This window comes from Miniopterus natalensis, chromosome 9, assembly GCF_054644295.1.
Source record: "Miniopterus natalensis isolate mMinNat1 chromosome 9, mMinNat1.hap1, whole genome shotgun sequence".
Lineage (NCBI taxonomy): Eukaryota > Metazoa > Chordata > Mammalia > Chiroptera > Miniopteridae > Miniopterus > Miniopterus natalensis.
Window position 1 is genome coordinate 18,143,495 of NC_142089.1, and position 16,127 is coordinate 18,159,621.

Genomic DNA, 16,127 nt, shown 5'->3' on the forward strand with positions numbered 1-16,127 from the left:
AATATATTAATAAGCAATAAACCACACATAAAAGAAACAAAGGAATTCTTAACTTTTAAAGGCAAAATATTTTGAAAGGTGCTTAAATAGTACGATAAACACTTTTCCCTATCCCTTTTTGTTTTCCCACATCAGCAAAATCATTGGATATTTTATCGCCTTTTAAATTTTATTTGTTCTATCCCCTTTAGAAAGGAAACCAGTGACCAGGGTAATGCTAGTCACCTCTTTACCTCTGGGATTGATTAGATCACTTGAAAACATTATTACATTGAATACAGCTTGTAAAATACATCTAAGAATTTATTAAACTTTGCTTTGTTCTTTCAGATTTCTAGATACAGAAATCCATTATATAGTTTTAGGTAATTTTTATAAGAACTTACTTGAGCCAAAACTGATGACATATGTCAGGGAGCAAGATCTCAGATGCTCCCCTATTTGATATTATCTATAACTACTTAATTCCTTTATTAAAGAGTAACTTTTTTTTTTTTTTTAAGAGTATTGGTTTTAGAGAGAGAGAGACATCAACCTGTTGCCTCCTGTAAATCCTCAATGGTGACCACACCGGCCAGGGCCAAATAATTTTTTTAAATATGTTTTTATTGATTTCATAGGGAGGGAGGGAGAGAGAGAGAGAAAAATATCAATGATGAGAGAGTCATTGATCGGCTGCTTCCTGCAAACCCCTTACTGGGGATCAAGCCTGCAACCCAGGCACATGCATTTATGACGACTTTGGGAACTTCTATCACATACAAGGCAGAGGAATGAAATGACATCCTGTAGGAACTTTACATTCCAGGTACAGAATTACATGTGGCCAATAATGATGTGAGGTAGAAAGTGTTAGGTGCCAGAGGTACATCCACTTATTTTTTAACAAATATATTAGTATCTACTATTTGCAACCTCTTCCAACTACCCAGCGAGAATATCATATTTATTTAGTTTTTCCATAAAAACAAAAATGCTCCTTAATACCAACATGCTGACACATATATTTTTAAACTAACACATTTTTAAAGTTGTAATAAGTTATATATTTATTATATAAAGAAACATAATTTGTATTGCATAATTACATCTGACTTTTTTTACTGAACCCCATTATATAGCACTGGTGGCAAGAGAAATGGCTGTGCTTTTTCTTCCAGTCAAGTTTGCACCCTGCTTGGCTTTATGCATCCCAAGAAGTCTTGCTTTAGGTGTGGCCCTCATGGTATCCCCTTGTTCATTTTCACAATCAACCCCCCAAGTAGCCCATGATGTGCAAAGGGGTCCATGAAAAAAAGAGCCCCATCTCAGTCCAGAAATTCATCATAACAAAAGTAGACTCCAGACATTTTTTTGCTTGGAGGGCCATAATCCAAATTTGCAAAATGTGCCTAAGATTAAAGAAGTTTAAGCAGCACTACCCCAATGATCCTACTAGATATTAATTTGAAGAGCTTCAGGATCTTTGTCTAGCCTTTCTTGGCCCTACTCTGTTAATACCCGGGGAAAATAATGCAGTTCTCAGAGAGAACTTGGACAGCTCACAATCTCTTCCTCTTAGGTCAAGTTCAGCCTCCTATTATGATATCTGGCACCACCCAGTGGCAATCTTTTCTAATGTCCATGTGAATAAATAGCAACTTTGCAAAACTCTGGTATCATGGGAATGAATATTAATGAAGAAAATAGAATAATGTTGCATATCAAACCAACACAGTTTCATTTTTTAGAAGTTATCTACTTTGAAAAGTTCAGATCATTTTAAAGTTGTTTTACTGGCTTACTGTCTTCTTAGAAATGAAGAGCTTAGATAGTTTTTAAAAACCGAAGAAACTTTTAAAAAAAATTCTCCCATTCTCTAACTGTATAAATATACTGGTTTTAATATAAAATTATATGATAGAAGGGCCCATTTGTAAGGGCATTACATTTTTCTTATGGGAAAACAAGAAAGTGTCAATATATCAGTGCTTTAAAAAAAGTGAGAAAATCAGGGCTCTTTCTAGAGAAGTCCTCCTGTTGTTCAATTATAATTATTTCTTCTAGGACAACTAACTGGAATACAGGATGGCTCTGTCCCACAGCAATCTAAAATACAACCTCTCTTAATATACACATAGAAAATATATGTCTTAACCAATCTGGAGGGAAAGCAAAATCCTGATAGTAAGATTTCTCAAATTATCATTTTCTCCCCCAAACTGGATTCGATAACAGCATGGCAGCCTCAGAGTCTCTCAGGCTGCTGCTTACATCAATGATCCCTTTTGGGACCAGGCTGGAGGGCTGGCATTGGAAGGGTGTGAGGCACCTGCTGCCACAGCAGGAAATTAATAAACAAGGAACCATACTTGCTACATGAAGAATTCTTTAACGTTTGAGTATCTGGTTAATATAGATCAAGACTATGCCTTGATTTTCCATTCTTGAAAGTCACACTTAAAGTAAAAAATTTCTGTCCTGCAAATCATCATGTATCATCGGATACTGTAGAATTTATATCATGGTATCTTCTCAAAAGGAAGAGAAAAACAGTTCTTCATAGGAGCATTTTTTTTTTATCTTAAATGTCAATGATCACAAAAACTTCTGGCTTCTCTTCAGTATAGACCTGCATTGCTGAGTATGTTATCGCCTTGACTTCAGTTCCCTAAAATTGGGATTAGAGAAAAAACAAATAGGAAACAAAGGACATAGAAATCAGAATCATTAACTCCAGCAACAATTAGCAGAAAGAAAAAATTTTATTATTCTGAAAAACTAAAAACTTAGATAAAACAATTAGTTATCAAATTGGTATAATATTATACATTGATCCAATAAAAACAAGCACACAGTAGATAGAACACTGAAGTGGAGCTAGGAGGTGGAACTCTAATCCTGGCTTTGTTTCCACCTGGATATGGAAGCTGTCGGACCTTTCCGGGTATCAGCTTTTTCATTTATCAAATGGATTGAATCAAACAACACTAAGCTTTCCTACTGTTTGCTCAGGGCTCCCTCTCAAGTCTAACCTGGGCCCTAGGAACTCAGCCTATTCTCATCTCCTCAGCTGCCAATGCTCACTTTACCTCGTAGGGTTCTTCTCTCTCCACATGCTTCTGATACATGACAACACCCCACCCAAGTTTAGAGGTTACAGGATTTGATGTTCTCTTACTTCCTTCTACAATAAATCTTTTTTAAAAATGTGGATTTTTCTGTTGTTAATCCTCACCTGAGGATATTTTTTCCATTGCTTTTCAGAGAGAGCGGAAGGAGAGAGAGAGAGGGTGAGAGAGAGAAACATTGATGTGAGAGAGACACATCAATTGGTTGACTCCAGCAGGCACTGGGCTGGGATCAAGTCTGCAACCTGGGTACATACCCTTGACCAGGAATCAAATCCATGACCCTTCAGTGCACAGACCAACACTCTAACCACTGGGTTAATGTGGAATATTTTTTAAATATATATTTAAAATATTATTACTGATTGATTTTAGAGAGAGAGAAACGTCAATTTGTTGTTCCACTCATTTATGCATTCATTGGTTGATTCTTTTATGTGCCATGACCAGGAACCTGCAACCTTGGCTTATCAGGACAAAGCTCTAACCAACTGAGTTCCTGGCCAGGGTCTTCTACCATAAATCTGTGCACCACAAAATGTATCAGGGAATAGGTGACTGGCATTTGCTAGCTTTATGGAACCAAAGAAATTTGAAGATTTCAGATGGGTTTGAATGGCACCCACGCCTCTGCTTTTCCACCCTCTGCCATAAACCCCTGGGGAAACAACCACCTCAATCAAACTCAACATTCTGCCTGTGGCAGCACACACCATGCTACCTGGCATCACCTTAAAAGTCTGTCCACAGTTCTCAAGAGGGTACTCAGACTGACCAGTAATCCTCCATTTACCATTAAATTCACTTTCTTACTCTGAGGCAACTGAAATTTCACATCTTCACGTATAGCCTCCCCACTTCATTCTCATTCTCTCTCAATTGTGCTTTCTAGAAAAAACAAGAGCAATCAATAAGAACTGACTCATCTTCCTGCCATCGAACCTACTATTCTACTGTATCTGTGCTCCCATCAGCCTTTCCTCCTGTTACAATAGCCAGTCCCTGCTCCTATCAGAAGGCTAACTTCACTTCAACACCCTATCCCACACTCCCCTACTCCCTGCCCTTACCAACTTAAGGTCTTCTTTGCTCTGAAATCATTCTGTCCCTCTCCAGTATGATCAATTTTCCCCAATATACTAGGTCATTTTCACTTAGCACACAATGGTGCTACAAAACCTCCTAGTTAATACATGGCAAGGCACAGAGCTTTCTTACTAGCTACATCCCCGTCTAGCTATTACTGTTCAATCCTTGTTCCCCTTTTCTGCAATCTCTTCAAAAGAACTTTCTCAATATACTGCCTCCCACTTTCCCACCTCTCATTCCTTCTTTGACTCACCCCAAATACTTACACACATTATTCCACTGATTAGTTAATTCATGGTCAATTCTGAATCCTTACTTTACTCAACCTGTGAGCAGCCTCAAGAGCATTAGCTATCTGGTTTCCAGGGCAGCCCTCTTTTCTTGTTCCCTCTCACTAGGCTCTCCTTCTTTTCTGCTCTTCCAAACTTAGTACCATGGGGCTCAGTCCTCTCTCCTACTCTCTCCCTTAGCTACCCTTCCTCCTGGGTAATTTTATCTAGTCCTATGGTTATAAATACCATCTTTTCAGTGATGACTTCTAAATCTGTATTTCCAGACACACCTATCTCCTGAAAAAGTCATTCTATAAACAAAGCCTATTATCTGGTATCTCCATTTGGATGTCTAATAAACATCTCAATTATAACATATTCCAAAAAAATCCACTGTGTCACTATGTTTGTATTATAAATATGTTGTTTTCAATTTGCACATCCCTTCTACTAGTTTCTCTGTTTTATGCTTCTCTCTCCTGAGGATCCTGCACCGGGCTTCATTTCATTATATAATGGTTGAATTAATGATACTAGGATTTCCCGGTCACCTCCAACTAATTTAGGTCTCCTTGACCTAAAGACAAGGGTCAGCAAACAACAAACCGCAGGCCAAATGCAGCCTGCCACCTGTTTTTGTACAGACAGTCCCATGAACTAAGAATGGTTTTTACATTTCTAACTATTGAAAAAACAAAACAAAAGCAATATTTCATGACATTTGAAAATAATATGAAATTCACATTTCAATGACCATGAAGTTTTACTGGAACACAGCCATATTCATTCACTTATGTTTTGTTCATGCTGCTGCAATGTTACAACAGAAGAGGAGTGGTTCTTCTGCTGCTCTCCGCCCACAAAGCTTAAAACATTATCTGGCCCTTTACAGGAAAACTTTGCCTATCTCTATTCCAATAGATCTGACTAACACAGAGTGAAGCCACACAGGTTGGCAAGTACAGAATCTAGAGAAGCACAGAAGGTAGAAAGTCCGTTAGAGAACATCTAATCCAAAACCTCAATTACAGAGGAAGAAGTGAAAGCTCAAAAGGCAAAGGGACTTACTTTTAAGTCCCACAATATTCAGTAACAAACCTGACCTTAGAACCCAAGTGCTGACTCTTAATCCACCAGATCAGATGTGTATAAATCAGTGTTTTAATGTAATATTTACAGACAAGTCAAAGATGGCTGAGAAAAACTTACTACTTTATACCAATTTATTAGATTCACTGAAGTTTACTGTTACATATACCAAACCTTATGGTAAGAGTGTACAAAATGTTTTTAATGGCTGGATTGAAAACATACCTGAGGATGCTTGGACAAAGAGAATTCTTCTCCCCACCTTGAAAAGGAAAATAAAATGTGATTAAGATTTCCAAAATTTAATATTTGTTCTCTCTTTACATATTTTAAAATAAGCCTTACAAATGTAGTTAAGATACTAGAAAGCCAAGAGATGGAAGGGGTATAAATTGCACTTTGACTGCCAGCAGATAAGCTACTGAGGGACTTAGGTGCAACAGTCATTTCAACAAGGTTGATAGTTAAGCTAAAAAAAAAGTGCCCTAGTATAGTGTACATAGGTAGACTTTAAATAAACACTCTTGCCCAGCTGGACATGGCTCAGAGGTTGAGCATCAACCTAGGATCCAGGCAATCGGGGTTTGATTGCCCGGGTTGTGGGCTCGATCCCCAGTTGGGGGCGTGAAGGAGGCAGCTGATAAATGATTCTCTCATCATTGATGTTTCTACCTCTCTCCCTCTCCTTTCCTCTCTCTGAAATAAAAAAAGATATATTTAAAAAATAAACACTCTTTAATATTATTTCACAACAGAGTAGCATGTCCAAAATTTTCATGGTACTCAAGGCTATAGAACAAATGAAATATCACCTCCCACTTGGGAAAACAAAATAAGGGAAAATAACAGATTCTATAATACAGTCTGAACTTGGATTGAATTTTATAACTTTCAAAAAATGTTATATATGGTTTGTATATAGAAGGCACTACAAAGGTACTCTCCCAGAACCTGGCTAGAACTAAGTATCCTCTCTCCCTTCCATACTAATGTGGCTGAAGATCACAGTAATAGAAGCAGTAATAATAGTAAAAAGAGTTAAGTTTTAAAACTCTGTTCAACCATTTATTAGCTAAGTACCCTGGACAAGCTGATTTCCTCACCCTAAAAAAAGAGGAGTTAATAAAAGACCTCACTTTACAAAAAGAAATGTAAAATTCAACATCAAATGGAAAAAATAGGTTTCATATAAAAATAACACAAAAGATATTAAGTGACTAACGAAAGTTGTGAAACACCAAGTGCAATCAAAGTGACCTAATCAAGTGTTTGCAAACTCTGGAGGAAAAGAATAATTTAATAGAAGAAACTGGTTTGAATGGAGTCTAAGTGTGAAGATCTATGAGAAAAGATGAATCAGTGTTTCCTATCACTAAGCTAGGTTTTATGCAAATATCTGTGCCAACTAGCAATTACATATTTTTTGTGCTAAAAAATCAACAAATTGGGCCCAGCCAATGTGGCTCGGTTGGTTGGGCGTTGTTCTGTGCACTGGAAGGTTGCCAGTTGATTCCCAGTCTGGGCATATACCTGAGTTGGGGGTTTGATCCCTGGTCGGGATCAAGCATATGGAAGGCAACCGATGGATGTTTCTCTCTCACATTGATGTTTCTCTTTCTCTCCCTCTCTTTAAGCATGTCAGGTGAGGATTAAAAAAAAAAAAAAAAAAATCAACAAATTGGGAATCAGGTTTAACAACTCAAATCAAGTCTGTTCTGACAACTTTCTGGTCCTCCAAAGCTGAAGTAAGCTCTCCCTCCTAGGTCTCTAACAAAGCTTTAACTACTTAACCAATTGAAAAGCCCTACCTACTGGGATGCAATTGATCCTCTGACTTTTCTGTCTCCCTGCCTGCTAAGTGCAGTGAAGAATATAACTTAACATTTTTCATGACTTGCTAGTTAAAAGATTTTCAAAACTTACCCAATGGACCGTAATTTGAAATTTATTTGATCAATACTAAGTACTTTCACTTCCTAAAGAGGAAAAAAAATTATTTTAATTTTACAAAAATGTTCATTACGGACCATCTACTAAACACATGTCTAGGTTATCACCTTTTCTAGGTAACGGCATATAACTTCTATGATACAAACAAAATTAAAATATCGACTAATATAGAATTATAAACAACATATATTTCAAGGAAATAATACTTTATTCTTACATATTCAAGGGAGGTATTCTTAAAAATGTACAATCTAAAAACTTGAGTCAAAAGAATTTTTCTGTAAGATAGAGAATGACAAAAGATTTCAATCACTCTCAGTCTATTTTTTTCAATTTTATTGAGGTATAACTGACAGAACTCTCAGCCTATTTTTATGTAATATTGTAGGCACTTCAACTCTGTAAGATGAATGACCCAGTTGGAAGGGCACATGTAGTGGACCTGGTAAGGCAGAGAATGAAGGAATTATGGAAGCAAGGAGGGGCCATGTATGCTAGATAACAGTGAAGCTGGAGAGGTGTTCTCTTCTAGAGGTTGATGGCAACAAGCAATCTCCATCTGTCTTTTCTTTTTTCACATTAAGGAAAACTAAAAGCACCAACTTTTTAACTTAGGCCAACATGGCAGAACTCCTAAATTTCAAATGGGGCAAAAGGAACATATAAATGGACATAAGTATAGCTCCAACTTGGGAGACATAAAAAGTGTCAATAAAGGCAGTAGGTGTAGCCCTGGCTGGTGTGGCTCACTTGGCTGAACATCATCCATGTTCAATCAAAAGTTTGCCGGTTTGATTCCCGGACAGGGTACATGCCCTGGTAATGGGCTCGAGCCCCAGCAAGGGCTGTGCAGGAGCCAACAGATTAATGACTCTCTCTCATCATTGATATTTCTATCTCTCCCTTCTGTCCTCTCTCTGAAATCAATAAAAAAAATATATAAATATATATATTAAAAAAAAAGACAGGTACATTCTTATCACACAATCCTGATTAGTGACACACATAATAAGAGATCTAAATACAAATGGCATATACATAGATAAGCTCAGGTTAACCAAGAAGAGCCTATGTTCATTATAATCTCTGCAAATAGGTATCACCATTACATATCTGTATGGCTTGATTTTGCATCACATGTTCTACTTTATGTCACTTGTTCTATTTTAAAAATATGAACTAAGACGCCATTTGCTCAGTAAAAATAAAAAATCCTTACTTACCCGGGGTATGAAGAATTCATCAGCACTGAACTTATAAAGCCACTCATCCAAAAAGTGAAACAGAAGAGACTGTAAGTCATCTCCTACACAGAATCAAAAAGAAACAATAGTATGTTTAATAATTCTCATCTCTAAAAACTTGTTTGAATTTAAAAGTGCAACAAATTTCTTAGGCAAGTTGAAAGAGGAAGAACAGGCTCATAATCAATTTTGTTGTTCTTAGTGTGAAAATATTCTGAAATTATGTAGAATACTACACACTTGTATAACAATCTCTTCCTTGTAAATAAATTGGTTACCTTGTGTTTCTACTTCTATTGTTTGGAGGGGCTCCACTGTCCCAGTATCTGTCATGTAACCAAACATGGCCATTGCACACTGCTCAAATGCTTCCTCCAGAGTATCTCCCCATGCATGTAACCTAAAGAAATATATTCATGCCCTGTGTCATTGCAAGAGAGAAAACCTGACAACAAAGTCAAAATAAAATCAATATGAAAAATATAAAACCAAAGGCCTCAAATCAGTTTAATGGCACTGAAACTGGGTGCTTTTAAAGCATCATTTTCATATTCTAAAGGAACCAAAACAGGAGAAAAATTAAAACTGGGGACATTAAGATTAAAACATCAGCCTTCTTATTTAAGCACATGGTTTCAAAGGCATAAACTCCAGCTATACTCACTGGACATCTGCTGTATGATCCAAATCTGCGGGGGAGAGTGAAAAACACTTATTAAGTAACTAAACTTGCTAATCACAAGAAAAGAACTCTAGTTCATTATTAAGAACATCAACCTTGAAGAGAGAGAAAACGTGGGCAGATCACACCTTTTGCTATTCATTTACACAAAAGTTAATTTCTTTATTAAGGGTTATTTTTAATTTTTAAAATTTCTTCTAAACATTTTCAGTTCTTATTGTGTTAATGTGAATTAAATAAATGGCTAAAGAACTAACAGTAACATAATATTAGCATATTAATGCTAAAGGGTTATTTTTGAATAATCCCAAAATTTACATATAAAAGAATGACAATTTCTGGAAGGCAGCAGGGCCTTGATCTCCTAGGTGACCTAAAAAGTGTCTAATATATTATAGTTTTTCAACAAACAAGTGTCACTTCCTGACATTAGTTACTTTTCCTCAGAAATCAGTATCTTTTCTAAATATCTACTGTGTGAATGATCGAAATTCTAGAAACTGTATCATCATCAAAGATACAAAATTTAAGATTTCCCTGTCTCACATTTTCATGAACAGCTAGTCAAATCCCAGATAAAATAGTTTTTGGGTTTTTTAAACAAGAGCCAAGTTTTTAATTTGTTGATTTCTTGCATTTGAAGTACTCCTCGATGATATCCTTGGCAGATACAAAGTAGTTTTAGAAAGTAAACTCTCCGATATATATTATGAGTTTTTTCCTGATATTCTCACAGGAATACCAGTAAGTAACAACTGCCACTACAGCAAGCTCCCGCTGGACCTGTTATCTCAACATGTCAGTCTGTTCTTCACTGGTATTAATGACTTCCATCAACTCTTCCCACTTAGGTCATAGAATACTCAGGGCGGAAGGAAGTCTTGAAGATCATTTAACATATAAGTCCTTCACTTACAAAAAGAAACCTGAAATCCAAAGATTGTGTGAGTTGTTCAGGACTACACTGTTGATTAGAGGCAGAGCTGGGACTAGAATTGAGATTTCCTGACTCCCAATTTAGTGCTCTTTACACCATAACATATGATCTCCTGATGGCACTCAAGGTTCAAACACATCTCTAAATCACTCAGATGTATTATTGAGGACTTCATATGTTTCAGGCACTAAGGAGCTCATAACCAGCAGAGATAACAAGTTAAAAGAAAATGACTAGCATTAACCCTAGAGAAATGAAAGCATGTATCCACAAAATGACATATGAGAATATTCACAGCAATTTTATTCCCCCAAATTAAAAATCCAATGTCTGTCAAGAAAACAGGTAAAACTGAGGAATACAATGCAATACTACTCAGCACTGTACTAACATGAATCTCAGAAACGTTAAAAGCATCATTTTCAGATCTGTCAGCACCTTGTAACTTCATTCAAAACCCCTCTGCACTGAGACCTGGCCAAACTTGAGCATGGCTTCCAGCAGCATCAAGTCACCCACCTTCCTAGGATTACACACCTCGTCCCTACTCCCTTTTACAATGTCTGCCTGAGAAAGTGCAACACAGCCAGAAGAATTTACTGTTTGTTCTAGACAGCACCTGGCCATAGGCCCTTGACATCAGTTCCTTAGAACATTTACTGAAAAGGGCTTACATAGTGAATATTTACCTCTTACAGCTCAGAAGTGTTCTTCTCAAGGACTCCAGAGCCATTCCTTCGAAATGTAATCATGAGGAAGGACCCTGTCTCAGTGGGGGGATAGAATCCTAACTTTGATAACTGCCAACTAGCAAACACTGGCTGGCCTAATCGAATTTACACTGACCCAACTTTTCGTAAATTTTCACTTCTGAGTCTCTACTGAGCTCCCCCCTCTTCCTCCATCCCTCATTATCCCTTTAAAAGGCCCAATCAGCTCTGCTCAAATCAGAATGGAGCTATTTCCCCTACTGTCAGTAGTTAATAAATAACATCCATTCATCACTTGAACGTCAGTCTGTGTTTAACTTTTTTTTTTTTAATGTGTTTTTATTGATTTCAGAGAGGAAGGGAAAGGGAGAGCTAGAAACATCACTGATGAGAGTCATTGATCAGCTGCCTCCTGCACGCCCCCTACCATGAATCGAGCCCGAAACCTGGGCATGTGCCCTGACGGTGAATTGAACCATGACCTCCTGGGTTCAGGGGTGGGCACTCAACCACTGAGCCACGCCAGCCTGGCTTTAATATTGAGTGAATAAGCCAGACATGAAAGAATCTATACTGTGATTCTACTCATATGTGACTATTGTTTTGTTTTGTTTTGTTAATTCTCACCCAAGGATATTTTTTCCATTGATTTTTAGAGAGAGTGGAAGGGAGGGAGAGAGCGGGAGAGACAAAGAGAGAGAAATATCGATATGAGAGACACACAGATTGGTTGCCTCCCAGACACCTGACCAGTGCTAGGGATCAAACCTGCAACCCAGGTACGTGCCCTAGACCAGGAATCAAAACCTTTGGTGCTCGGGCCAACACTAACCACTGAATAACAATGGTACATCTTTCAGTCATTCTTTTGAGAAAAAGTGGTGTTCTGTGAAAAAAACAGTTCACAACTCAGTTACACAAGTGCTCTGCCTCAAGATAATCAATACTTTTGACACAGCAGAAACACTTTATGAATATTTCCCATTTTGTTATACAGAATGTTAAAAAGGTCTGTACTCAATGGCCAAGATTTAATAAAATAGTTCTTACTGATTCATCAAGAACATTTGTAATTGTAAGTACACAATAATAAAGAATACAATGGCTACCAGCAGTTTGGTGCCGTGCTTCAATTTGTGCTAAGGGGCCAGGAGTATTATCTACCATTGTTTTTGCACCACCAGTGTAAATATCATGGTGAAAAGAGCAAATGACATCTCAGTATTATTACAAATGTGTTTTCACATCACAGATCCTCTGGAAGAATCTGGGGAACCCCAGGGGTCTACTGACCACACTTTTAAAAACATCTATGATGAGAGAGCACAGAGATAACAGTAACCTAGACTAAGGGGTTCAAGTAAGAATTCCCAAAGAAAACAAGACTTAACACTTTAAATGGCAAAAAACTAAGGGTGATCTATACCAGCTTGCTCATTTTTTAAAATAGATTTTTATTGATTTCATAGAGAGGAAAGGAGAAAGAGAAATATCAATGATGAATGAGAGTCACTGATCAGCTGCCTCCTGCATGCTCCCTGCTGGGGATCAAGCCGGAAACCCGGGCATGTGCACTGACCAGGAATCGAACAGGGATCTCCTGGATCCTAGGTCAATGCTCAACCACTGAGCCACACCAGCTGGGCTGCTCATTCTTTTATTCCCAATTTCTTTTTCTTCTTTTTTTAAAATATATCTTTATTGATTTCAGAGAGAAGATGGGAGAGGGAGAGACAGAAACATCAATGATGAGAGAGTCATTGATCGGCTGCCTCCTGCACACCCCCCACTAGGAAGTGAACCCCCAACCCAGGCATGTGCCCTGACGGGGAATGAAACCATGATCTTCTGGATCATAGGTTGATGCTCAACCGCTTGCTGAGCCACGCCCAACTGGGCTTATTCCCAATTTCTGCTCAGTGGTTGATACACAACTGGTTCTCAAAAATATTGCTGAATGAATTAGATGACAACTGAACTGAGTTAAAGAGGAAAAACAGACCTACAGAGTATTAAAAAAATAATAAGAAACGAGAAACAGGCCCAAGGTGAAGTTGACTCCAGGACAGCAAAGCAAGACTAATATCAGCCCCACCCAGAAATGTGACCTTAAACCAGCCTGGAATTTCCTGTTCATGCTAGTGAGGTAACCTAATCTGCCTGACAAGCCCCTGCCACCTTTCCCACAAAGAAAAAAAGTGCCCTGGCCTGAAACAATTTCTTTTCTTTTGCTAATAACTTTCTTGTCATTCCAGTTTCTGCCTATAAAAATCTTCTATTTTGTACAGCTTCTCAGAGCTTCCTTCTATTTGCTAGTTGGGATGCTGCCTGAGGCATGAATCATTTAATAAAGCCAAGATCTTCAAATTTACTCAGTTGAATGTTTTTAATTGATTTTGAGAGAGAGGAAGAGAGAGAGAAACACTGATGTGAGAGAGAAACATGGATCAGCTGCCTCGGGCAAGCACCCCGACCAGTAACAAACCTGCAACCTGGATATGTGCCCTGACTTGAGAACTGAACCCACCATCATCTGGTATATGGGACAATGCTTTAATCAACTGAGCCACACCAGCCAGGGCTGAATTTTGTTTGTTTTGCTGTTATTGTTGTTAATCCTCATGGGAGGATATTTGAGAAAGAGTGGAAGGGAGAGAGGAGGGGGGAGTCGGGGGTGGGGAGAGACAGAGAGAAAGACATTCATATGAGACAGACACATCCATGGTTGCCTCCTGCACTTGCCACAAAAGGGCTGAGGGAGCAAACCCACAACCAAGGTACGTGCCCTTGGCCAGGAATCGAACCTGCGACCCTATGGTGCGTGGGCCAACACTCTGACAGCTGAGCCACACCAGCCAGGGCAGAATTTTGTTTTTTTAACAAGGGAAAGATTGGGGTAGACCTGGGGGTGGTCAGTGGCAAGAAATGAAGCTTTGGAAGGAAATACAGACTAAAATTATATCATACAAGGATTCTGTATAAAATGTTGACAAGTAGGATACAGTATGACCAAGTAGGATTTATTCTTGGAATGCAAAGATTCAATTATTTGAAAACAGAGTGTATAAACAGGCACAACCCCAATGGAGAACAATTTGGCAATAACTTTGAAGTTAAAAATGTACACATCCTTTGACAAAGCAATGCAACTTTTAGAAATGTATCCTACATATATGCAAAACAATGGATGTACAAGTATATTCACTGCTTCATTGTCTAAAAACAAAATAGTGAAAATTTCATAAATGTGCATCAATTGGAAATTGGTTAAAGTAAATGCTAAAACGTTTTTCATACACACAGATTGAATCTAGTGAGGAAGACTAGGTGGCTTGACATCAGAGCTGAAAGACTTCAATGCGTATTTGTTGTACTTTTTGAATTTTGAGTCGTATATACGACCTACGAAAAGTGATTTTTAAAAATTGTTTTTAAATGAGAAAGAAAATGAGCTAGGGAAGTATACAGGGTCCAGATAGTATAGAACCTAGTATGCTATGGTAAATAGTTGGACTCCATACAGAAGGCAACGGTAAGTTAATGAAGATTTTAAGGAGGGCTCTGGCCACGTAGCTTAGTTTATTAGAGCGTCTTCCAGATATGCCAAGGTTGCAGGTTCCATCCCGAGTCCCGGCACATACAAGAATCAACCAATGATTGCATCACTAAGTGCAACAACAAACTGAAGTTTCTCTCCCTTCCTCTCTCTCAAATCAATAAAAAAGAAAGATTTTAAGCAGGTAAATAAGTCAGATTTGTGCTCCCCAAATCACAGACACTTTTAGGGATGATAGCTTAACGTTTATATTTAAAAAAACAACTTTGGAGATCTGCACTATACTTTCTTATTTATAATCTCATGTCCTGAGCCTGGGGAGCGTCAGTCCGGAGAGGGGACAGCAGCCTAATTACTAAGTGAGGCAGAGGAGTGTGCGGGGGTGCCCCGGCCCCGGCGTGGGCAGCGCTGAGGCACTCTGTATTTATTCTCTAGTTAAGAAGCGAGGCCAGCGGCCGGGCAGCATCTACGAGAAGTTCAACGAGATGCAGGTAAAAACCAAGTTAGAAGGCCCCTACTTAGCTTTCCGAGTCCTCTAACCTCGCCACACTCTATCTCATTGTTGGAAATACAAGGGGGCGACAACCACACGAATGCCTGAAAATACGCTTATCTTTAGAATGAATACACTAGAACTCCAAGATAAATGTGATTAGGCGTATCTAAAAAAGTTCAAGAGATTGTAAAAGTGGGAGCCCAGGTTTCTCGACTCTCAGACCAAGTGGCTTTTTCCTTCAGCACTCCCGGAACAAATACAAACGAGACTACAACACAGGGCGAGATGGGATCGCGCCTCAAGCACCTTAGGCGCAAAAGTGGCAAGCGATGCCGGAAGCCCCGGGCAGGGAGAGCAGATGAGAGAAGCCAGCCACCTACTCACACTCGTACTTCCGATTGACTGGAGGATACTTGGCCTTGGTCGCCTTCTGCTCCTCAGTTAAATTGTAGTCCCTAATATCTTCCTCTTCCTGCGCCATGGTTGCAGCTTTGGACACCGTACTTCCGTCCTTCATCGGTAGGACTTCGGTCCTGATTTACAACTTCCGCTCTAGGCTCCACCCCTTGGCGTGGCCCCTTAAAGCAGCGGGACTTCTAAGGGATTTACTTCATTCCCCTAAGACTTTCGCCCTAGGTTTCCTTGCTTGGAGCACATCTTTTAAAAGTGGAGGCCCCATTTTCTGGGCTTGTTTCATCAATGGTTCTTTCTAAGGACTAAAGAAACAAATAAATTGGAGCACCTGGGAGTAAGGGAGCCTTGAATTAGACCTTCTAGGTCAGAGTGATAGAGGCCTTTTCTTGGTGCCTCAGTTGATAACTGCTAGACCGGAAAGCACCCGAGGTTTCTCGCCTGAGTACTTTGAAAGGGTCGTTAGCTTAACAGCCTTTAAGAAAATGGCTGCCCCCAGGAGAGTGCGGACTACACGGCTCACGTGACCCCCGGCGGGGGATGCACTCCCACCAACCCCGCGCGCGCGCGCGCGCGCGCAA

The 16,127-nt window shown here is 38.9% G+C and overlaps 1 protein-coding gene across 5 annotated transcripts; it reads right to left on the reverse strand.

Moving 5' to 3' along the window:
- Positions 1–617: 617 nt before the first annotated feature.
- On the reverse strand, positions 618–16,026 carry TSLIG1 (tRNA splicing ligase complex subunit 1). Of its 5 annotated transcripts, none has more exons than XM_016217762.2 (7): positions 15,520–15,683; positions 9,419–9,443; positions 9,033–9,154; positions 8,734–8,816; positions 7,484–7,536; positions 5,786–5,822; positions 618–2,650 (listed from the first exon to the last, which is right to left on the reverse strand). In XM_016217762.2, the coding sequence occupies exons 1-7, from the start codon at positions 15,650–15,652 to the stop codon at positions 2,564–2,566; spliced, it is 540 nt and encodes a 179-aa protein (XP_016073248.1). In that variant the 5' UTR covers positions 15,653–15,683; the 3' UTR covers positions 618–2,563. The 5 variants fall into 5 exon arrangements, with proteins under 5 accessions (XP_016073248.1, XP_016073258.1, XP_016073285.1 ...); XM_016217799.2 differs by lacking the exon at positions 15,520–15,683 and adding an exon at positions 15,878–16,026 and having other exon boundaries at positions 619–2,650; XM_016217782.2 differs by lacking the exon at positions 15,520–15,683 and adding an exon at positions 11,063–15,507 and having other exon boundaries at positions 619–2,650.
- Between the last annotated feature and the right edge of the window lie 101 nt (positions 16,027–16,127).